Source organism: Pelodiscus sinensis, chromosome 6 (genome assembly GCF_052426305.1).
Source record: "Pelodiscus sinensis isolate ZL-2025 chromosome 6, ASM5242630v1, whole genome shotgun sequence".
Taxonomy (NCBI): Eukaryota; Metazoa; Chordata; order Testudines; family Trionychidae; genus Pelodiscus; species Pelodiscus sinensis.
This window is the reverse complement of record NC_143057.1, coordinates 1,446,621-1,470,999: the sequence shown is the minus strand read 5'-3', so window position 1 is coordinate 1,470,999 and position 24,379 is coordinate 1,446,621. Positions and strand designations below refer to the sequence as shown.

Here is a 24,379-nt window from a genome sequence, read left to right as displayed (position 1 = left end):
AACTCCCAACAGAAACAATAGCCCCACATCCTAGCCTGGGGGGGGGGGGGGGGGGGGGAGGATACCTCTGGAAAGACTGTGGGTTGGGTCAACAGGCAGCAAATTAGAAGCAAGCTTACTGTGCCCATTAACTTAGGGCTGCATTTAGAGATTTGCCAAAGTGGGGAAGTCCATTTGACTCTCGTAAGGCTAGCTGGACTTATTCACATCTGGGCTCTGCATGAAAATGGAGGAAAAGCAGTATGCCAAGCTCTTAATGTAATAACTTAGACATTTTCTATTACATACCATATTATATAGGAGACCACATGATTCGGGGAATGGTTTTTCATGGATCCCCGCCCTGCCCTCTTCCCCTCCATTGCACCCTATCCCCAGCCTGGGCGTGGACACAGCAGCAGTGGTCAGAACCCCCTACACTCACCACAGTGAAACTGAGCACTTGCTCCGCTTCTTCCCACCCCGTGTACATGGATATCGTGTCAGATTTTTGTGACATCTCCCTACTTTGACAATAGGTGTTCTAAATGGGTCACTTAGGCTTCCAGGCCCTGCTTTGCTTTTGCTGTAGCTATCACTTCAGTAAGCAGACTTTTTGCAAACCCCTCTGTCCCATGGAATGATTGACAATAGGGATCACTCAAATATTAGTAGAACATCCTGAGAGCTTTCCCTCATTTATTCTGAGATGCCAAAGACAAAATAAGGGACAGGTGGTTTCAGGAGCAAGCAATTAGCAGACTAAGTTCTGGAGAGAGCTGGAAAAGTTGCATAAATGTGTCTGAATTAAGTATTCTTTGAAAGAGCAACTTGATCAAGATTAGAAGTGAATGTATTAAATGAAAGTTGCCAAGTTGAAAAATCCCTAATAGTTTTAAAATAAACCCCTTAGACTTTCAGTAAGACATCTTAATAGAAATACAACTGATGTTTCAGCTTTTATAGAAATTACCAAGTTGAACAAGAGTGAAGATCTTGCTAAAGCCTGGATTTGTCTATTTTGTCCCAAAAGTGTTATTTGGGGTTTTTCTGGTCACAAGAGCAAGTCCGTTCTCTACTTAGGCCATCAGCAACAGATAAAAGTTCCCAATCAAATTCAGTAGGGAAATCAATAGCACTTGGCAGAAATATGAACTGAGGTATTTAGCTATTCTACTTCACTTCTGGGTGATTCCCACAGACAATTGTATAACCTACAGCACAATTGCTAGATGTAAACATTATGACTACTCGAGTAAGAAACCTGCTCAGACTGCTTCATGGATAAGCTGATGCTGAGACTAAATTGTATGCAACTGGCACAGCACTGCTATGGAGAAGGAATCAATATGATTTCCACTGTATGGGAAGCAAGCCGGTCCTCTCAGACAGCTCCCCAATCTGAAGCAAACACCACTAACTACACACCACACAAACACTAGGCCAGGAACCAGTCTCTGCAACACCCCCTATTGCCAGCTCTGCCCTCGTGACACCGCCATGGGACCTAGCCACGTCAGCCACACATCACCTCCACTGACATAGGCCAGCACTGCCCCTCTGCCACGCACATTGGCCAGACCGGACTGGCTCGGTGCCCGAGAAATGGCTGCACATCAGTCCTCGAGCAGGACCAGTCAGAAAGCAGCAGGAGAGCGCGTCCACCTCCCTGACACTCCGTGCCAGAAACACTGGAGAACCACACTACAGTGGGAAAGGGCTGAGCTGCAATTAACAGGCAAACCTCACCCCGCCAGGCTGGCTGTGAACAGACAGAGCAGCTAGCTCACGCCAGACAGCAAGTCCCCCTTCTCCTCTCAACTGGTTCTGTGCACAATCTGTAGTGCTCCCTTCTCTGCACAGGCAGAAGTCTCTGCCAAACCACACTGGGTATTTTCTAGACTTGTGACTAGCCTGTCCCCACTAACGTGTGGTGTGCAAGGACTGGCAAAGGGAAGGAAGAGGTTATAGGAGTATTGTGTGAGTCTCAAGTTGGAGCAGTGGCTAGGACGGGAACCAGAGCTCCTCAGGGCATGAGGTTCTATTAGAAATATGAAATAACCCAACTTTGAACATTTAGAAAAAAAGCACCTATCGCCTTTCAAAATGCACTGAATTGCTTTATTAAAGATTTCATTTATTTTGCAAGCAAGAGAAACTGTTCACAAACAGTACAAGTTACTGAATAGGAGCAAGTACAGTCTATTTAGAACAGCTCTGCTACTTGGTATGTATCGTATTAAAAGTCTACCCACTCTGACTAGGAACCCTTGAGTATTTCAAAATATTCTACATACACAACTTACTCTTGTATTAAAAGAAAGACTTCTACAATTGGCTGGAGACCCTGTTGAGTACCACGTCATTGCTCCCACCCCCTTCCAATCAAATTATAGGAAAACAGCGGATAGGCATTGTCCTTTCTAGGTATAGAATTATGTATTTATAATCACAAGCTTGGAAACTAGGATTCTTTTACATTTTCCACCTGGCAAGTGTATTTGTTGCATTATGAAGAGCATGAATTTCACAGAACTTGTTTAGCAAAGAATTCAGTTTTGCAATACCTAAACCTCTTTCTGTATTGGCATTATTTGTGGCATCCCTAAGGAATGGTGTTTGCACTTTTGCTATCAATACAATATTGTAAGATCAATGAAAAGTTCGTTTTCACTTGTACATTTTCCATGTAAACAGTTAGAATCTTGTCTAGGAAATTTCTGATGAACAATAAAGCAAGCCAGGTTTTGGGCTTTAATCCTTTAGTGTGTCTCTCTAACTATACATTGCTTCCCCCCATTCTCCCCTCCCCCAAAATAAGAGAGACATGCCACCTAGATCTTTTCACTGAGCGGTACACGTTCAAAATGTAAATTTCATGTCTACTCCGGTAATTCCTCTTCCCTTACCAAAAATGCTGACAGTGCTCTGGTGATTTAAATCTGACCTCTAGTGGAATATGTGAAAAATGCACTTCACTTCAACAATATGGTCACTGGACAATTACAAGAGTTACTGACTTCAAAACACACTAGTTGTGGTTTTCATAAACACTTCTAAAAAGTCAACATTCCTATGGAGATCTGCTTCTGCTTACCAGTCATGCTGAAGATGGAAGAATTATACTTTACTACAGTAACTAATGAATATGAACCATGCATTTAGAAAGCATATTGCACATTTCACAGTCCAGCTAACTCTGGATAATCACTAACTCTGAGAAATACTTTAAAATTTACCAATAGGCTTAGTACTTGAGGGGTGTGAAATATACCAATACAAGAAGATGACCAAAACGAAATGACCGGTATAAACCACTACCTTAATTTATATTTAATGCTGGGTTTATCTATTTGTTAACCCATTTTGCTCCTCCCATAGCACTGGGAAGGAAGGTTATTGTCAGTCCTTCAGAATTTAACGCAAAACAAGTGTATAACTTTTCTGCTATCTAGAAAAAAATCCAAAACTCACAGCAAGTCACTTTGTTAATTCTATAAGGCAGGATAATGTGATTAGAAAGACAAAAATGGTGACTATTTTTTGGAGATACAACTGCAAGGCATATAACTAGTCAGTTACGCATCACTGAACAAAGTGTTTCAAGGTACTGTTAACTACACTAAAGTAAAATATATTAGCTTTCACTGAAAACTTCCAGCTATCATTGCAAGGAGTTAAATAATCACAACCTAAAATGATCTAATCAGTCTAATTCAACTTATTGCAAAATGTAATCAGAAAAGTTAGGCAACATTCTTACAGCATACATGGACGGAATTGGTCTTAATATAAAAATGTATCTGCTCCTACAACACACTATACATACACTACAAAGCACCACACAACATGATCAACCCCCCAAAATGGCAACTTCTCTCATCAGCCTTGCATTTTCCAACGGCCTCTTTCTTCCAAGTGATGAGCTGGCTCCTCCAGGCGCTGCACATTTTAAATAGTCGCTATAAGTCATAGGCCACATGTCCCATCCATTCAATACAGTAACAATTCTCTAGAAATTCTCCGAAAAATTAGTGTCAAATGTTTCAGAGCAATAACCTTAAAAAAAGCACGTAATGAGGTAGAATTAAAAACAATACTCAGTGCATATCAACAGGCATAGATTTAAAAATGCAAAGTGAGCATTTCATTTCAAGGAATTTCAATAGTCTTAATAGAATTTACAAAAAGCTGCAATAACTCCAGGGTGCTTTCCTGCATTTCAAATTAATACACCTGTGGAAACAGTACTTCAGAGCCATTCAGAAGGATCTGCCCTTGATCTGTGCAGCAGATCACGTGACAAGCCAAGGTGTAGTGTACTGGGAAGAGGTGGTCCTTGGGAAGGATGTTTGCTTATCAAGTGGTCCACAGAAAGCAAAGCTGGAGAATACACCATTCTGAAGGGGTATATTACTCCTCCTGTGTGCATCCTGGCTGAGAAAACTCGTCATTCCGGTTTTTAAATTAACTCGGTACTAAACAGCTGTACAAACTTGAACCCCATTTGCCATCGTTTGGTCTATGAACGGTGAATCTCCCGCTACCGTTCATTCCAAGAGTAGAGTTTAGATTTAGGCGTTCTGCTACGCAAACAAGAAAACAGCACATTCCCGTTCCTCTGTAAACTGCTTTAAAGTCTAATCACCTAAAACTGTATGCAAATGAGACATTCGCCACATGAGCTTTTGCTACGTTGCAGCCCAGAAGCTAGCATCCTGGTCATGCAGAATTGCATGTTGTGGAGTCCCTGACAGCACAGACCGGGAAAATAGCTAGTAAGCAGACTCATCCCCCATTCACAAATCCTAATTTGGAGTTGCAGACTATTAACCATACAAGAGAGATGTAGAGGTGAGGGGAGGCTGAAGGGATTTTTAATTTCAATAATTTGCATTATGGATGTCATTTTATAGGACAAGTAACCAATGGGCCCAGAGCAGCGTGCTTCCCACTGGAGCCACTGAGGAGAAAGCAAACTCATTCGCTGTGATCATTCTGCTGTCTGCTGAAAAACGGGTCCTTCCTAGTGCAGGAGGGTCCCCTGGAAGAGCAGCGAGTGTCTCAGAGAATGACTTCGCTCCCAAAGCCTAGTCCATTTCAGTTTCAAACAAGCTTTTAATACCAAGAGAATAAATACTTGGATGACTTGTACATCTCCCATCTTTGCAATTCTGAGCTCCCGGGGGCCGCTCCAGTGCGAAAGGAAAAGCCCATCTAGGACCCACTTTTCACTCCAATGACACAGGTGCTAACCTAAGGCATGCCCTTCCATTTGGAGCCTAACCAGCCGTGCACTTCGGTTGCTGTACGAGGACGAAGGGATAGCCCTATATTTTGCTCCATTAACAGGCAGTACAGCTAGGCTAAGAGCCACTGCCGCCTCTGAACACGAGGCTATTGTACCAAGAGCTTGCTAGGTAGTCATTTCATTAGGGACGTGAAGAAGCGTGTCATTCGTTAATCGTGTAGATGGCAAAAATGTTGTCGACCACACAATCAATCAATCAAGGGTAGCACTGCTACCGCTCAGTCCCGCCAGCTACCCCCGCTGCAGCTCTGCACTACCAGCACTAAGAGTCGGTGCGCAGCCAGGCTTGTGCCACAACTGGCATCAATCCCCACGCCAGCTCTTAGTGCTTGCAGCGCAGAGCCGCAGCGGGGGTCGATGCTGGGACAGAGCCAGCCTGCCGGCCGGTCTGCTAAAAAATTTACCGGGGGGTGATGAGTGTTGCATGTTGTTGACGGCATTAACCAATAAGCACCTGCTTACCAGTGAATCATTTAGCCAACTACACTGTTACATCCCTACATTCCATACAGAAGAAATGGGGGTGGGTAGGGAAGGGTTAAAGAATTCAGGACTAACCTGTGTGGAAAGAGGGAATTCGGCGTCTCATTTGCTGCATATGCAATCATTTGAACTCAGTTCTCAAACAATCTGTTGCTACAGCGTCTGATATTTCAAATAGGAGGAGGCAGGCGCGGAGTAGCCTTCCTCCAAAAGCAACAATGAACCCGAGTTCATACAAATAACTTCAAAAGCAGCAGGGTTCCTAAATCGATTTCTCCAACGCTTTCCCATGAGGGCCCAGAGCCTTCTGCCAGTGAGTTCCATTGACCCATTCCAATACGTACAGCGACGGGGCGGTCCATGAGTGACCCAGCCCACTGGCAGACTGCCAACGCTTCATCTATTGGAACTGGTCGGCATTTCTTTTCCGGCCCAGAGCCAGGGGTATTCTCCAGGCTGTTTTTGTTCAAGGGTCAATCTACTGGTGTGTAAGTCTCACTGAGGACCAACACGTAAGTTCCTCCAGGCAAAACTCCCCCGATTTCATTGGGTCCAAATCAAGACCCAAGTCCTGGGAGTGTTTCACTTACTGGAGCCACAGAGGTAAGTACAGAGCAGGCTCTCATGGCAATTTGTAGGGTCAAGTCCCACTCCTGAACAGTGAAATGGCCTGAGGGTTTTAAAGCAGCCTTTTAACCTCACCGACATGGGAGCTGATCAAGGGTCCCCACCTAGAAAGGTTTGCTACCTCCAGCAGCTTGGTACTTTCTCCTCAGTCCAAACAAGAGACTACAACTCCTTCCTGGCAGTCTGTGCACTTGTCAAGCCTTAAGAAGGTTAGTTCCTGGTTTCATGGAGCACTTTCCAAAGTGAAAAGGTACATTCATCTGTTCTCCCCACCCCACATACACTCACCTGCATGCTGGTAAGTCTGGTCTGCAGATAAAAATGACATTCAGAGCATTATGTTCTTGGGGTTGCTACTGGACCAACTCTGTTCAGAGGGGTAACTGCACTGGGGAGAAGTGAAACTGAGTAGTTATACCTGTGCAGTCCTCTTGCTGCTGAAAAATCCGGCCAGATCCAGATAATTACACACGAGGCCAGTCAATACTTTGCTGCTCCTGACCGGCAACATAGGCTGAAGGACTGCTTCGTTTGGCAGAACGACAGTACACTCACTGCAGGTCAATTCTTTTGCAAAGGTGGTAGCTAAGAGCCGGGCATGGAACAAAGGGGTATTTTATTATGCCGCTCAGCCTCGGTAACACGAAAGGAAGCTTAGAGTGTTGCATTTCTTATGTTTCAAAACAAACTGTGATTAAGATTTTTTTATTAACACAGAAAGCTTCCTACGGTAAGGGCAGCAATTGGAAACCATTGTGTCTCAGACACAGCTTGCTCTGCCAAGGGCATTTTATTTTATGCCAAGTCATCCCAAACAATGCTTTCGCAAAGGTCAACTCTGGTTTCCCAGCTCGACATGGCAATGTCTTCCTATTGACTTTACTGAGGAAATGCGTGTGCACCCTGACCTTTTACCATCTGGCAATACACACAATAAATGCATTACTAAAGAAAACAAGCTAAAAGATGTAACTAGAGCAAAACATTACAGAAAGGTGACATTTTTCTAGTTAATCATAATGTGAAAGGAAAATGTACTTCTTTGTGGAAAAACTCATCCAGTATGTAAGAGAACAGCTCTGCTACCTAATTATTGTAGAGAAAAGTTACAGCAATAAGAGGCCAAGTGAGAGAACGTCAGGAAGTCCAGCTCCTTCGTGGCAAGGAAAGATCATACCAGCAGGAAACGTGTGGGCTTTGTCTGATGTAACTACTCCCTCAGCCCCAGCGGGGGGCATCTTCCACACAGACCACCCTACGGCATGCTGAAAGACGAATGAATGCTACTGGGAAACCCAACCAGAAAGACGGAAGCCCAGTGGCACCGGATCATCAGAAGCAGAGGGTTGCATGGAAGGCTGAAAACAGAGCGCAGAGAGGCTGACCTGTAGTGTCAGAGCACACACAGTGCTGGACCGAGTACTCATCTCATCGCTATGGCCACAGACCATAGCAAGTATGATCTTGTCCACATTTACAAGGTTGTTTAAAAGAACACACTTCAACCAAACTGAAGTAATTATAAAAACAAACATCCGAGAAGTTCCTGTTGATGCAAGATGTGCCTAGAACTTTGGCTGATATAAAGAAACACGTCCACTAAGGCACCCTGAGGCAATCTGACAGTGTGTTGGAGAAAACTTGGTTGTCAGTACCACATCCTTGTGAGAATACAGAGAGCGGATTTCCTGCAAGGGACCAGCTTCTTTGGGCAAACAGTCGACAAGTTCACTACACTGCGTGTCAAATCCCAACAAGCGGATCCCATAGCCATGCGGGGAGGAAATCATTCGACCATCAGGGCTGAAACAAAGTTCTTTGATGTAACCCCGGCCTACATTGGCTTCTTCAATGCAGTGAGTCAATCGGAGAGAACAACGAGGCGAGACGGGGCGCACCGGGGCTCCTTCTTGGAATTCATAGACACAAGTCCACTAGACAGGGGAGAGAGGAAAGTTACATTCATCTACATACACAAGGAGCACCCGGAAATTAATTCACCCTCCACATAGGCAAAGCGAGTTAGACATAGGAACTAAACCAGCACTTTGCTTCTCTCTCGTCTGAGTCCACTTACTGCTGTGAGCTTGTTAAAACACAACAGCCCTTCAACCAGTTCCCCCCTTTAATTAATCCAAATAGGTAAAATTGACACAGTATTTCTCAGTGCTGAAGATATGTTGTTGCTAAGATACATCATTCAAAATGCAACTTTGGATTGAACAGAAGGCAGTAAAATGCAGGGCTGCTGTACAGAAGAGAAGACGCACCTACTCCAGCATAGGAAACGCTCAAGAGGAGGGAGGCTCGATGGGGTTTGTGATCACAATTTGTCAGTTTTGCACTGTTTGAACCTCAACACAAACTGGACACACCCTTAGAGAAAGCTTTTGTAGGAAGATCCCTGCCAGTGTGTTATCCTTAGGCCCAGCTACCATTAATCCGCGTGCTGGTGAGCTAGGAAGTTTCTCCCAGGAAAAGGCATTCATTCATGCTGTGTGCTTCTCAATCTCCTGCTGAACAAATCGCCAGAGCGAAAGTTACTCCGGCACTCTGGGGTTCAAGCCAGGGAGAGGATAAGGACACACCTTCTGTATTTGGTGGGCTACTAAATGGGTCGCTGCGAGCCACATTTAAGGCATTGTTTCTGAAAAGACACGTGTACGGGTGAAGCCAGCTCACCAAACTCAAAGGGCACTACTCGTGGTTAAAAGTGAAGCACGTATTCACATTTTTGTAGGAGTGGGGCTTAAGTTGTGAATATAAATCAGATATTAAATGCGAAACACTGAACATTTTTACCGGTGCTCTGAAATCACTTCTATTCAAATGCAAATGTGCAACACATTGAACATAAAAGGTCTTTACGTTTAGAATGCGACTTTCACTTTTTGCAACAATTCACTGAAGTATTGTAAGACTGGAAAACAATGGAAGATGCTAGCTTTAAAAAAAATCCACAACTATACAGAAACATTATTAGATCTTAACCTGTCCAAGCTGTGTCCCCCCCACAAAGCTTGGTATCCTCTGAAAAGCCAACTCAGTCTGTTATCCTCAAGATTCATCGACTGATGCACCTATGAGACTGTTCACCGATACCTTTAGATATTTGGCCAACAGGCAAGAGGAACAAGTCACTAGACTGAACTGAGTCACTAATCTGTCCATGCAGTCTCACACCGGCTGTACTGCCACCTTCTTTTGTAACCAATCTCCCTGCTGCACCACCCAAACTTCACAAAGCAGCTTCTCCATCCCCCCATTATGCTTATCTGATAAACTCCCTGTTATTTTGGATGTTTCTTTGCCCCACAAAGATAGGGAAAGGCAACCCTGTATCCGTGCGAGTATGGCTGCATGGTAATAGCCCATGTGCATTATGGGCAGCTCTGTGTTCTGCTTGTCCTGCTAGCCAGCAGTGGCAAATTTTAAATTGCATCCTAAGCTGCTAAGGGTGGTGAGGTTTTTTTATGCGTGGGACAAATTGGAGTTGAGATCAGTGAGACTTAAGCATGGATGGATGGTCATGATTTCCAGGTGCCATGTAATGAGAGATGTCAAGCAAAGCTGCAAAAGCAACCTGTAACAATTTTGCACTGAAAGTTACAGTGTATATACTGGAGTCCAACTCTTTCTGTAACTGTCCACCGAGAGGTCTGAGGCAGCCTGGTGTCCTGCTGCAAGAAACCAGTTTCTAGTAAAAGGGCCATGAAGGCTACTCCCAGTGAATAAGCCGAGGAACCTGCCTTTTCAGAAAGTACTCGTTAGCATGAGATAAAATACACTTGGCTTGAGTGGCTAGTCATTATCCATCTCCGGGTAAGCCTGCCAAGCTCCCAGGAATTACTGCAGAAGGGGAGAGTGGCTTTGATCTGGAGCAAAGTGGGTCAGATGGAGCTAAACAAAGCTGGTTTATCACTAGCAAGTGTTCTCAAAACCGGCCCTGTGACACTTAGAATGGCCGAATGCACGCGCCCTCCATCTCCATGCACACCACCCCGGGCAGCTCCAGCATGGCCCACGATGGCCACAAGACTGCAGGGACAGTTTTTCTTTCACCATTTCAAAGCTGGAGAAGGCGGAAGCTGTGGCTCAGCATGTTCTGCCACTGATTATGAACACTGGATGCTTCTCTGGAAGACCTGCATCAGGCCCATCACAGGGATAACGAGGTAAAAGTTTTAGGCCTGTGATATACTGGAGCTCAGGTAAGATCATCGAGCTCCCCCCTGCTGGCCTATAGTCTAGGACAGTTTTTCTACCACCAAAGTCTCTCGGGAAGGATATTCATTGATTCACAGATATTCTGCTAAGGAGCCAGCAGTGTAATATCAGATTTCTTAGAGCAGCGCACACAAGCCTTTTTTATAAGCCAATGATTAAACAAGATCGCCTGATAACTTCCAACAGACAAATACTAGGTATTTAGGGACTGCTGTCAGGCAAATAGGACATGCCCCAGGGTGTCTACCAGCAAGCAATCACCTTTGCTACAGACTGCTGGCTCTCAGCTTTGTAGTCACAATACTTGGGTCTCATGCATACAAACATCCCATGCTGCTATAAACACTCCCTCCTCAGGCTTTAACACTCATCCAAGTATTGTGGCTCCAAACCGTATCACAAACCAAACATCGCGTGCTATTTATAAACACTCCCTAAGGCTTTCATGGCTGCACAATTACTCAGAACAATGGCATCATCTGATGCTTCTCAGCGTTTGTAGACAAACTTCTGGATTGGCAGGAGTAGTTTTCCCCACCAAAAGCCTGAAGGCAAAATTGCATTAAAAACAAGCTTGTTCCTCCTGCTCTGTGGTGTGGAGTGACCTGGTACCCTGCATGAAGCACACAGGTAAAGCCTGTCAGAGATGCGACATGATAGGACATGCTTCTTCCCTGCTAGGTCTCAGGCCTGGCAAGAGGTGGCGTTCGCTACGCTGGCACTTCAGACACTTGGCATTACTGGATACGCACTCCTCCTCTCTCTCCTTTCTCACCAAGGGCAGCACATTTTTTCCTGGCTCCAGGGGCTCTCACTGTTGACATTTGCCTGTCGAAAAGCCCATCATGGCAGCCTACTTCTACTCAGGGTTGCACAGCCCGACGTCCTTGGTGGCTGAGAGAAACTGTACATTCTCTCTTCCTGACTGTCAGAGTGAGAGTCTCAGCGCAAGCTCCTCTTCCCTGATTGTGTCTTTCGGGGACACATGCCGACTGCCCACCCAATCACTGCTCTCTCCTGCTTGCCATGTGACACATGGAATGGTGCACACATTCAAACTGCAAGCCTCCTGGAGACAGTCATGCCACGGAGGTTAGGCAAAGCAGATGACTCACCACATTACTGTTTAATTTCCCCTCATCCCCAAAAATACCAGTGCCAAGATTCCAAAACAGCATAAACTGAACACCAAGGAGTACCCCTATTCCTAGTTCAATCCAAAACAGTGCATTGTAAGTAGAAAAAGTTAACCCCACTGCTAATCACGGAGATGCAATATCCACGTTCACCTGCAATTACGGAATTTGATATTTAGTTCTAGGACTTGGCACGTCTCATTCTAAGTGCTATGTTTTTAAGTATGTGCCGCGTGTGGTTTTGTTTTTTTACCTCCTGGTCATCTGTGTTACTTGAGCACCGAAGAAGAGTAGCCCATCCTTTGGGATGGAGCTGCAGCGATGTGATGCAGTTACCGCGGTCCCTTTCTCCAGGAACTTCTGGTGTTAAAACCTCGAGACTATTTCGTGGAGATCCACCTGGAAGGGAGATACCAACCACAAGTCACGCAGTATCACTGCATAATAGTTCCCATCTCGTGTCACCATTAACCAAATGACATTGCAAAAGGCATTCAAATGAACAAAACATCTGAAACCTACACCACATGGTAGGAGAGTAAGGGCTTTAACATCACTTAATCACCCTGAGAAATATTTGTACCAATTCCACAGATAAGTCAACGAGGCAGCGATTATGTAACTTGCTGAAGGGCAGCAGTGAGAACTCCAGGGTCCTGATTTTGTTCTGACAACTTATTTTTCAAGAAATCTCTGTAAACCCATCTCAGATATTAATAAGCATATGCAAAAACAGAGGAAATCACACATGAATTCAGGTTTTCGTTATCACTGCAAGATATGTTAGAAGAGCACAGTTCCACAGAAACCCTAAAATGGACCTTGGAAGGAGAGACTTCCTTAATCAACCTCGCTCAGTTCACAAGGAAATCGTTTATATAATTGTGAACCTTGAAAACTCACCCTGGGATTTGGATCTCAAGGTAGGTTTGTTCCTTTTTGCTGAGCACCACTGATAAAGGTTCTGCATAAATGTAAAATATCAAATAGGCGTCTTGTCTTTCTTTTGAAATCTGAAAGCAATAAATTCAGAACTTCGGACATCACCTTCCGTACTCTGATGTCATATAGAACTGAATTTGCGTAAAACCAATACGATTTTTACAACAGCCTAAGCAACAAGAGGTAGGAAGTATATAAAACTTAACAGATGCTAGTCACTGGACCCCACTTACTGACGAGAACCTATGCATTTTATTCTAGTCTTAACATACCTTCTCGCTGGGAGGGCCGTGACATGTGTTTCTCAGACAGCGTACTGGAATCATTCTGGTGGCACGGTGAGCCCACAGGTCTAGGACCAGATGAACTGGTAGCTGTCACGTCTGAAACCAGAGTAGCAGCCATGTAAATCTAATCGATGAGATAAGCTCTTTTGCTTTGTATGTATTTCATTTTAACCTCCTGTGAATGTGAACCAGCACAGCCCTGATCAAATACGTCTCGCTAATGAAGCCAGTGCTAGATGGGCCTTCAACCACAAACAGCTGATCACCAATCTGCCTGCCAGTACTACAAACCCAACCTGGGATCTAAGTCAGGAGTGGGGGTTCTCTCCTGCTCATGCTTCTTCAATAATGGATGCTGAGAGCTGAAACAGCCCCTCTTTCACACCTGTGCAGCTCTCTTGAGATACAGCTATAGCTTGGTCCAGGGTCTGACCCGCAGCATCTTCGCCACTGCTGCTAAGGAGCCGAACAACAAAATTCCCCTTGGATTCAGGGTCTGTATGACTGGCAAACCGCAATTAGAAACCACCGCTCCATTTACTAGTGACTACAGCAAATTTGCTAACAACCAACATGAAGCACGTTTTCACTCGCTGGTGGGCTCCTATTAGCCCTTATTTGCCCTTCAAATGCTAGCAATGCTTTTGAATAGATAGTACCCATGCCAAGAGGAGGGACTGGTCCATCAGCACAGGTAACCCATCTCCCCAAGAGGCAGCAGCTAGACCAATGGAAGAATTTTGTTGTTTGACCCCTCCAGCCCTGTCTATATGGGGACTTAGGTCAGCTGAACTACACTGCTTAGGTATCTGGGTAGATCACACCCGTGAGCAACAGTTAGGCTGATCTCATTTTATAGCGTAGACCAGACCTTACATTGGATACCTTCGATAGCCACACTGTTTAGTATCACTCAATACCAGGCGCCCTGTCATGTACCAATAGTATAAGCCCGAGTCATTCCTGAACAAGGAAAAATCGCTGTCAGAGCCACTTCCTTGTTAGATTCTTTTTAGCCATTCCTCCCAGGGACCAGCATACAAATACCTCTATCAAGTGGGCACGACATACAGATGTTTACTAGAAAATTCACCTGAACTTGATGTAGTTCTTCTGGCTCTTAATATTGGATAGCTGCCAACCTCTAGGGACTTGGTTAAATCCAGGTCATGCAAAATCAGAAGATAGCCAGAGGAGGTGGAGATCAACATTTTTGAACAGTCTGGTGTCAATCTCATGCGCATGAGAAAACGGGTGTGAAAAAACTTCTTGTGAGGACACCCTTCCTCGGTGCACCTGGAGAGCACAAAATGGAAGATGAGTAGGGACAAGACTGGCAGAGAGAGGAGCCTAGCGCTAGAGTCTGACATCCACAGGTCCACTCTGAAACACGAGCTGACTTTCACATGCTGAGCAGCTGCGTTTCCCATGGACTCATTCACCACATGTACGTTCTCTATGGAGCTTGTTAAAATCCAACTTTAAAGGGGGTTTGGAGTCCCAAAGGGCACACTTGTATTTCTAGACTGATACAGCACATTTCCCGCGTGGTGTCAATCTCACCCACACAGCCTCCCCTTAGCTGCCAGATCTTCAGCACAAGAAGGCAGGCCTGATTCTAGATAGTCGCCACAGGCTGAGGAGCGACCAGGGACAGGACGTGCGACATGTCCGTTCAGAGCAGCAGTTTCACCCAAGAGGAATGTTTCTATTTCAAAGAGCCCTTTCCCTACACACCTCTTTCCTGACCAGGAATATCCACATACCTGTTAGTGTCCCAGATGATCACATTGCCATCAAAGCCTGATGTGACTAGTAGTCTGGTATTGGTGTCATACTCAATGTTCTTCACCCAGCTGGTGTGACCATGTAACGTGCACACTTTTGTGTTGAGCTTCCTCAGGTCCCAAAGCGCGATCGTAGTGTCATCCGAGCAAGTTGCAAACAGTCGATTATCCAGGAACCTGGGAAGTTGACAGTTTTTTATTTATAAAAAGAAAGCTACACACCAAGAGCTGATACTTTACAGTAGCAGACAGGTCAGTGGTGTGAATCTTACCACTTTTTGTGGCAAAAATGTAAGTGTCAGTTTCATATTCCATCGCAAAACACAAACTAGAGAGCCGTCAACAAGCTCTATGGAAATATGGCAGGGGAGGGCAATATTTTTTCGTAGCATGGACCACATCTTAACAACTGTCACAAGAAAACCCACTAGTGGTTTCTACAGCTTATCAAGCCAGAAAGGGACCATTGTGATCACCTAATTTGACCTCCTGGACATGCTACAGACCTTTCCTGAATTAATTCCTGTTTGAACGAGCTGCATGTTTTGGTTTGATTTTACAGATTTCCAGTGGTGGAGAATCCACCACCACCACGATTGGGAAATTGTTCCAATATTTGGTTACCTTCACTATTAAAAACACACAGCTTCAGCTTCCAGCCATTAGATCTGGTTAGATATTTGTGTGCAAGACTGAAGAGCCTGCAGTCACATTTCCGTTACCCAGGTAGATACTTGCAGACTAATCAAGACACTGCGGAACTAAAGATGTTCAATTTAGATTAACTGAATAGTCGATGTAATCTGCATCGACTATTCAATTGGACAATAAGGGCGTCTTCGCCTTGGAAAGGCAGCAAGAGCCCTGCCGGCAGGAGACTCAAGCAGTCCACTAGCCCAGTGCTCCCTGCTTTTGAAATCTACAAGAGCGCTGGGAGGGCTCTTGTACATTTCGAAAGCCAAATGCCTCCGAGTGCGGGGCCAGCGGGGGGCTGTGAAGCCAGCTCCCCCCTCAGCACCGGATCCTGCTTCCCCCCTTGCTACCTCGCTCTGGTAAATTCAGCAAGGGGAGGTAAGCGACTAGTCGAGTCACTAGCTGACTATCGGATAAGCTTTTGCTAATTGGATAGTCGACTAGTCGCTTGAATCCCTATCCTGAGCCTACTCTTCATTAAGCAAAATAGACTGAGCATTTGGAGTCTCTCACAATAACTTATATTTCCAGTTCCTTTAGCCATTCTTGTGGCTCTTCCAAACACCATCCAGTTTATCAACAGCTTTCTCCCACGGCGGGACCGGGAACAGGACACAGCATTCCAACAATGGCCACAGATGTGCCAGTGCAGATGTGTCGCAAGCCCCCAGCACCCAGAGAGTCCTGTGTTACACATCCATTAGCACTTGCAGCCACCGCGCTGCACATGTGCTCCTACTGCAATGACTCCGTGGTTGCCAGGACCTGCTACCCCGCGCTAGCGGATTGTAGCATACTGGCTAAGCTTTTAATAAACGGATGGAATGGAGCAACCCCAAGCCACGCTGCCATGGAAGACGTGCAGCGTTTACTGGATTTATAAGGTTTGTCAACGAAATGGAAAAGGGAACCAAACGTGTTTCAGGTCGCACTGGTGACACTGATCTCCCAAATAACGTTTGGGCAGAGGAATAAAACAAAACATCTTAGCTAGTGGAGAAACAAGCAGCTACTGTTAGAGCAGTCATATCAGGCAGCCAAGACTGACTCAGATTGCCAGCCCCGTGCGGAGGAGACCAGGAAAGGACTGGATGTATTTTTAACTGCCTTGAGTACAGTTCAGGAGGTGGAAGCGAGACATGAGCATTACAAGAGCAGCCAGCTTTGGGACCGCCACTGAGAAGAGACTCCCGTTGGGAAGCCTCTTTGCTGGAAGGGTGTTCTTAGGCTGTCAGATTTCATTTAGCCTAGCCCTCCACTTGCGACACTCTGGTCAGCAGGGAGCCTGCTGAGATGGGAATCCCAGGCTCCACACTGTAGACAGCGCAATATTCAAGTAGGTTTCACTGAATGAAGATGACATGCTACTGTTCTCTACTCTTTCCACTCCTCCTTCCTTACCACTTCCTTTGACTCTTCCTCCCATGTTGGCCCTCCATCCCTGCCAGACAAAAGCACTAGCTTCTCGCCATTCAACGAAACAGAACATGTTCTCTGAGAGGCCTGCCATTACTAACCCACTTATTAAACCCTGCCCCATGCATCCAGCTGTGCTAGCCAGGGCATTTCATGCCAGACATTTTCTGGCTACGTCACACATTTCTGGGCAAGGATCTTCATTGGGGTTTTATACAGGACACCTAGATATCAAAGTTAGTAAAGGATTTTGACCCAAGCATAAGGAGACCTCGCTTCATTGTGCCCAAGTAACATTACTGACAAAAGCAGATTGTTTCAGTTTTGGTGACTGAAGAAAGTTAGTCATTTTCTGCAGCTAAATCTGGGCTGGGTTTTACTCTGGTACCCAAAGTAATTGCATTAGTCGTTTGAGTCCAAGAATTTCTGAAAATTTGGCTCCATGGCAGAGAAGTGTATAAAGATGCCTTTGAACAATACAGGAGAGTTAGTCCAGCACAGGGCATAGCAAAATATGTACTTTTATCCTCCTCGCTTAGTCTCTTCCATGGTACTGCAAGTCATGACAATATTTAAAGCGATTACAGATCTGTGGCTTGGTTTTGTTTCACTTGTCCAGAATCTTTAATGAAAACACTTCATTCCTTACTAGTTTTGTCCATAGTTTCCTTCCCAGCCTCTTGCAGAGGACAGTAAAACTCTGAGAACACAGCTCACTGGGGCTACAAGAGCCAGCAGAGGGAGCTCTGTGCAGCACTGAACACAGATTTTTAAAAACCTAACAGGACTGAGAAAGACCTGTGCAATCTGTTCCTAGGATTTGCCATCCTAGGAAGTCAGGTCTGCCTTTCTCCAAACACTGACTTCTGCTCCCAGACTTCTTCCTCCCACTGCCGCTCATTTCATCTTCCTCCTTATCACTTCCCACTACAAAAGGAAATTAAAAATCTTAAAGCATTCCCTACCAAGGAGTCTACACTAACCGACTGAGTTGTGTTGGGAAGCACTCAAAAGCCAGGCACTGCCTGCACAGTTGGCACTCCACCCCTTTGTGCATCACTATACCGCTACATTGCCTCCAGAAACATTCCCTCTTCGAGCTAGATTTGCCCCAATCTGACATTTAAAGGGACAAAGGTGCATCGCAGGGATGTAAACAGGTAACTGGTTAGCTGGTACCTGGGAGCAGCCCCACACTCAGGGCCTGCCACTGGCAGCGGGCTCCTTCTGCCCTGTGGGGGATGGGAGCTGCCCGCCCTGTGCACGGGGAGGCGGCCGGGAGCAGAAGCCAGCTGCCTCTTGCTTGGAGCTACTGGGAGCAGGAGCCCTAAGCACTAACCCTAAGGTTTAACTGGTTAACTGATTAACCAAGTTTCTATACCCCTAATATGCTGCGTGTGTATGTTCACTATTACACTGCACGTCTACTTCACTGTAACACTGCCCATCCACTTTTCCCCTCCACACAAGATGCAGTCTGGCGAGGGATGCAGGTTACCGCACTGCTGGCAAGACACAACACAGAAGAGCAGAGGACGGATATGTCGTGTTACAGCACCACGAACACATTCACACCCACTGTCAGGGAAAACACTGGCATACTATTTCCTGGCGTATGGCTTTGTTTCCCATGATACTCACCTGATATTATTCACACAGTCCTCATGAGCTTCAGAGAGAGTTTTGATGTGCTTTGAAGATATGGGGTCAAAAAGCAGGACCTCAGTCTGTTCACAAGCAACAGTCAGCACTGACCTGAAAAGGGAAAGAGAAACATCTTGCAGCTGGTAAACAGAAATGCAGGCTACAAACACGGGCAAGTAACCATTACAGCTGTTTGATTACTAAACATGCTCATTCCACAAATCAGTATTGTCTTGATTGACATTGTACAAGTTCTCATCCCTCCAACCTTTCCTACTTCGTGACTGTACAGTGCAAACTGGCCTATTGCTCGCTCACTTACCCAGTCAATTCCTCTATCACCTGTTCAGAAAGCTTCCCTCTCCTCCGCTGCCTGGCTATTGGCATACATAGCCGCACAGCTGGCATAGTCACTGGACTGATCACATGGGGTTTCCAGTTCAGAACTGTACATGCAGCATGGCTGGATGACAATTAGGTACATTTCAGTAGTTTTACAGTGTTCTTCAAAGGGACCTTTGCCCCATCAGTGCAGCGCTTTATAGTCTACGCTAGAGGTTCCTAATGGGCAAGTGTGTACTGACTGGTTAATGAGTGTTGTCTGTAGACGGAAAGGAGGAAGAGTAGTACTGAAGATGCCCACAGAAAAATCAGTAAGGGGGCTGCACACACGAGAGAAGCAAAAAAAACCCCACAACACCCTCACCGATGGGGCCCCCGACTGAGAAGGAGAAAGACACTCCCCCCATTCCCCTTGCACACCAGGGCCTAGGGTGGCTCAGGCTAGTAGACTGTGTGCGCTCTAGCCCTTTGGAGGCATGGGGGGAGGGGACTGGAGTGCCAGCATGGACTCCCCAGGGCTGGGTAGGAGCCCGAGCCTTGGGGGCCGGATCCAGGCAAGCCAAGGGCCACATCAAGCCCCCAGGTTCCCCACCCCTGCTCTAGAATCTGCATCATGTGTTACCTTGCCCGTTGTAATACATGCATTCAAACTAACACACACTGCAATTTAAACTATTGGACATTTACTCACCCTAACCAAACCCAGAGCGTTACTTCATTTCAGGCAGCTGTTTCAAAAAGTCAAACTGATTTTCTCTGTCATAACAGCTCGGCCCTTTCATGTAAGTTATTAAATCTTACAGATTTAAAACACAGACGTTAGAGGGACAACTGCTTGGAAATCTGTCACCACTAACTGTGGCTGGCGTGTCTTTGTGGCCAAAAATGTGGTTATTTAAAACTAATGTGAGACAGCTATTGCACAGTGTACAATCCTAGTGGAGACAAGACACAGGTGGCTTTTACCATCTTGTGCATAGGCAAGAGCAACATCCCCAATTCAGTTCACGCCCCCCCATCCAAAGTCTCGTCTTCACACGGGTTTTGCAGAGAGATAGCTAGCATGTGTTAGCTGTAAATTCAGTGGAGGCATGGTCTAGGTGTACCTGTTCACTAATGTTAACAGCTATCAAAAGTTGTTCTCAGAATCAGAGAATCTAAGATCCTTTTCAGGGCTTTGCATGCTCACAAATACCAGGAAAGCAAATGGTAGCAAGACAAGTTACAAAAATCCCAGCGAGGTGCATAAGGATAAGGCAGCCATAATCTTTTGGGGCAGTCTGGTTCTGCACTAGCCAAAGGTATCCCAAATTTCACTACCAGAAAGACATTTATGGTACTAAAATCAGCTGAGGGACACTGCATGACTAGAGCTATGCCAACTGATGTTAGAGCTGCCGTAAGTGGGACACTAAGGATTTCCCCAGCAGAACAGGATTCTGGAGTCATGTAGAGTAGTGTAATGAGGTACTTCAGCTCCTGGAAAAATGTGCTATCAAATCTTCAACTAACAGAATGATCCCATGGAGACTGTTGGGGCTAGCAGGTCCATGCTTGCTAATTTGCACCAAGTATCAATGTGGTTCCCAAATCAGTCCTGGATCATGGGACATGTAATGATAGGCCTCGGCCTTGTCTACCATGAGTATTTCTGTACCAGGGAAGCTACACTGGCACCACTGCAAATGTCACTGTACACCTGTGCAGCACATCTTCATTACAGCTATGCCCGTTCACAAGTCCCAGTGCAGGCAAACTTAGATCTCATCACACAAAACACCATTTTATTCCCCATAAATGCTTCCTACTATTGTGCTCACTGTTGAGATCTCTTCTACTAGAGTCAATGGAAGTGGAAAAGCAACAAGACCGTTCTCAGAACATGACTGCACAACAAATACTGTGCATTGCTTGTCAGTGGAGATCCACAGCTTTCGAATGGCTCAAGACATTGTTTGTAGTCCTGGTGGGCTATCTTTTGGGCACAAAAATGAACACAGACCATCCCAGGCCTCGAACTAGTTCTTGTAACCCGAATGCTCAATGGCTCATACATGGCACAGGTGGTCATTCGAGTGTTGGTGCCGTTTAACAGGGCCAAGTTTTCTCCATTTGGCCGTGACCAGCTGTTAGTTTTACAACAGAACCCAAACTATTTACATACCATGCCACTCTCTGAACCAAGTTGTGCTCATCTTGTTCATTAATTCCACTGAAGTCAGGGATGTTTATTTGCATAGGTAAGGTAACCAAGATTCAGCTTATAACACAAAATCTCTGATCCAATGCACAGAGATTGTATTGGATTGTATACTTAAACCCGAGGGCTGTGTCTACACTGGGCCACTTATTCTGGAAAATCAGCCGCTTTTCCGGAATAAGCTGCGAGCTGTCTACACTGGCCCTTGAATTTCCGGAAAAGCAACGATGCTCTACTGTACAAAATCAGCCGCTATTCCGGAAAAACTATTCTGCTCCCGCTCGGGCATAAGTCCTTATTCCGGAGCACTGTTCCGGAAAAGGGCCAGGGTAGACAGCCCAGTAGTCTTTTCCGGAAAAAAGCCCCGATCGCGAAAATGGCAATCGGGGCTCTTTTCCGGAAAAGCGCGTCTACATTGGCCACAGACGCTTTTCTGGAAAAAGGGCTTTTCCGGAAAAGCAGCCTGCCAATGTAGACGCTCCTTCTCCGGAAAAACTGAAAACGGAATAGTATTCCGTTTTAAGCATTTCTGGAAATTCATGCCAGTGTAGAGACAGCCTGGCAGTGTAACTTAAAAAAAAAACAATTCTTGAAAGCATTAGGCAGATTTAGTTCCTTACTGAATTAGCACCCATGCAACATGAGCACCCTCCACTTCGTTAATGTAGACATTTTTAGAAGAGATTGGCCACACTGAACCATGCTGAACAACATGGGCTTTGCAAGAAAGAAGAGGTCAAAAATGTTTGGCCTACTAATTTTGACATCTCTAACTGCTTCTGCACAGCTCTTTACTCACACACATCAATGAGCAGGAGCCCGAGAGCACACACTGACACTGGATTTGTACTGACTAAACTTTCAGAACAACAAATGACACTGGAATGGGATTGTAAAATCAGGAAACAATACAGTTTAACTTTTAACGCTGCCTAAGAGTAGGAATATAGTTCCTGTCATTCATTCAAAGACAGGCCAAAAGACAGTTTAGTCCTGGTACCTACTTAACCGCCCCATGGCCTACAAGGAAGAATGCTCTCCTACTCCAAATCCTTGCGGATGCTTGGTAGCTTTCATTTGAAACTGTATCCACAAATGCTATTGTTCATATCCATGTCTAATCACTTTTAATCTTATAACATGACATACCAGTTCCACAGAATTATATACATTGTAAATATATTAGTTTTAATAGCTGGTTTCATAGTTTTAACGAGCACCCTCTTGGTTCCCTCGCTGTCTAATTGGTTTTCCCATGTATTGTTTTAGAGAGGTTTGATAAGAGGCCAAATGCACTATTCAAGGCAAGGACACCATCAAGTTTAAATAAAGTTCTCCATATCATTTATTTTCTCCAAAATACAGCCCAATTTCTAAGTTATTTTTCTACCCACCGCTGAATACTGAATAGTTTTCTATGACGACCTTCATCTGCCCTCATGCTGCCCAGTCTATTCTGCTAGGTTGGTTAGAAATTTTTCACAACCCCTTCCTATATATCTTGACTAACAAATCACGTCAGTATCTTCTGCCACCCACCTCACTATCTATTCTTCTTTAAGGTCTGGTATTGACTTCTGTAAGGTCCAGTAGTCCCTGAGGGTGCGTCTACACAGTGGGGGCTAACCTGGAAGTAAGCTATTCAACTTCAGCTATGCAAATTGCTTATTTCTACATTTTGGCCCAGTCTACAGAGCAATTATTTTGAAATGGAGCACTCTTCTCCCCGATTCCTCATGCAAGGAGGGTTACTGGAGTTGGAGTAAGAGGCCCATTATTCCGTGATTATGTTGAAATAACGAGCTTGCTGTGTAGATGAGCACTACGTTATTTTGGGGGGGCAGGTGGGCGCAGGGGTAGGGAAGAGGTCGAGGGTGGGCACTGGGAGTGGGCAGGAAATTGGAGAGGGTGGGCCCGTGGGGCAGGGTGCAGCGGGCACACGGGGGCCGGTCGGGGCGGGGGGAGGTGGGTGCAGGGAGAGGGAAGAAGTCAGTGGTGGGGGAAGGTTGGGTGGGGGCACGTGGGGCAGGTGGGTGGTTGGTGGCGGGGTGAGGTGGGGGAGAGAAGAGGCCAGGATGGCGGGTGGTTGGGGGCGGAGTGAGGTGAGAAGAGGGAGGAGCCCGGGGGGGCACGCGGGGGGGGGGGGTGGTCAGGGGCGGGTTGAGGGAAGAGCCGGGGGGGCACGTGGCGGGGAGGGGCGGGGTGAGGGAAGAGCCCGGGGGGGGCGGCCGGTGGCGGGGGGGGGGGCGGGGTGAGGGAGGAGCCCGGGGGGGGCGGCCGGTGGCGGGGGGGGGGGGTGAGGGAGGAGCCCGGGGGGGTGGTCGGTGGCGGGGTGAGGGAGGAGCCGGGGGGGGCGGTCGGTGGCGGGGGGGGCGGGGTGAGGGAGGGGCCGGGGGGGGGGGAGGAGCCCGGGGAGGCCGGTCGGTGGCGGGGGGGTGAGGGAGGGGCCCCCCGGGGGGGGGGGGGGGGGGGGAGGAGCCCGGGGAGGCCGGTCGGTGGCGGGGGGGGGGGGCCCGGGGGGGTCCCGGGGGGGCCGGTCGGTGGCGGGGGGGTCCCGGGGGGGTCCCGGGGGGGCCGGTCGCTGGCGGGGGGGTCCCGGGGGGTCCCGTACCCGTCGGGCGCGTACTCCAGGTTGAAGACGGCGCCGTGCGTGCGCGTGCTGAGGGACACGGAGTCGGCGGGCTGGATGGCGCTGTAGAGGCCGGTCATGGCGCGGAAGGTGTCGCGCGCCGGGTCCACGAAGAGGCCGCGGCCCAGGCAGCGGCCCCGCAGCCAGGCGAACAGGCCCCCCCCCGGCGGCGCGGCCGGGCCCGGGGGGGCGGCGGGCGGGGCGGCGCCGGGCGCGCGGCGGGCGGGGGGCGGCGGGGGCGGGGCCCGGGGGGGGGGGGCCGCCCGCCTCCCCGCGCGGAGCGCTCATCCCGCGCCGCGCCCGGCCGCCAGCATCGCAGCGCGCGGGACGCGTCGGCAGCTGGCCCCGCCCCCGCGCCGCTCTTCCGGCCCGGCCGGAAGCCGCCCGAGCCCCGCCCCTTCCGGCCCCCGTGCGCCTGCGCCGCGGCCTGCGGGCGGAAGGGCGCGTGCGCCTCGCGGGGGCGGGGCCGCTGCGCTATAAAAGGCGCGCGAGGCGGGCGCGGCGCCCTGGCTGAGGGGTGGCGGGGTCGCGAGGCGCTGCGCGGGGCAGGGTCCTGGCGGCCCGTGGGCACCGCTCCTGTGCAGAAACGTGCCAGCTGCCTGCCTTGCACGTGCAGTGCACGGGGAGAACAGGGCTTCTTCCCAGCCTCAGTCTGTCCCGCCCTCTCGCACAAGAG

General features: G+C 47.5%; 1 protein-coding gene across 1 annotated transcript; it reads right to left on the bottom strand.

The window, feature by feature from the left end:
- Window positions 1-2,659: 2,659 nt before the first annotated feature.
- On the bottom strand, window positions 2,660-24,006 carry DCAF10 (DDB1 and CUL4 associated factor 10). The gene is given in 8 exon segments (XM_075931236.2): window positions 2,660-8,334; window positions 12,017-12,162; window positions 12,978-13,088; window positions 14,086-14,288; window positions 14,759-14,956; window positions 18,530-18,643; window positions 23,686-23,958; window positions 23,960-24,006. Coding segments are annotated over 8 exon segments (1,446 nt in total). The 5' UTR covers window positions 23,992-24,006; the 3' UTR covers window positions 2,660-7,965.
- Between the last annotated feature and the right edge of the window lie 373 nt (window positions 24,007-24,379).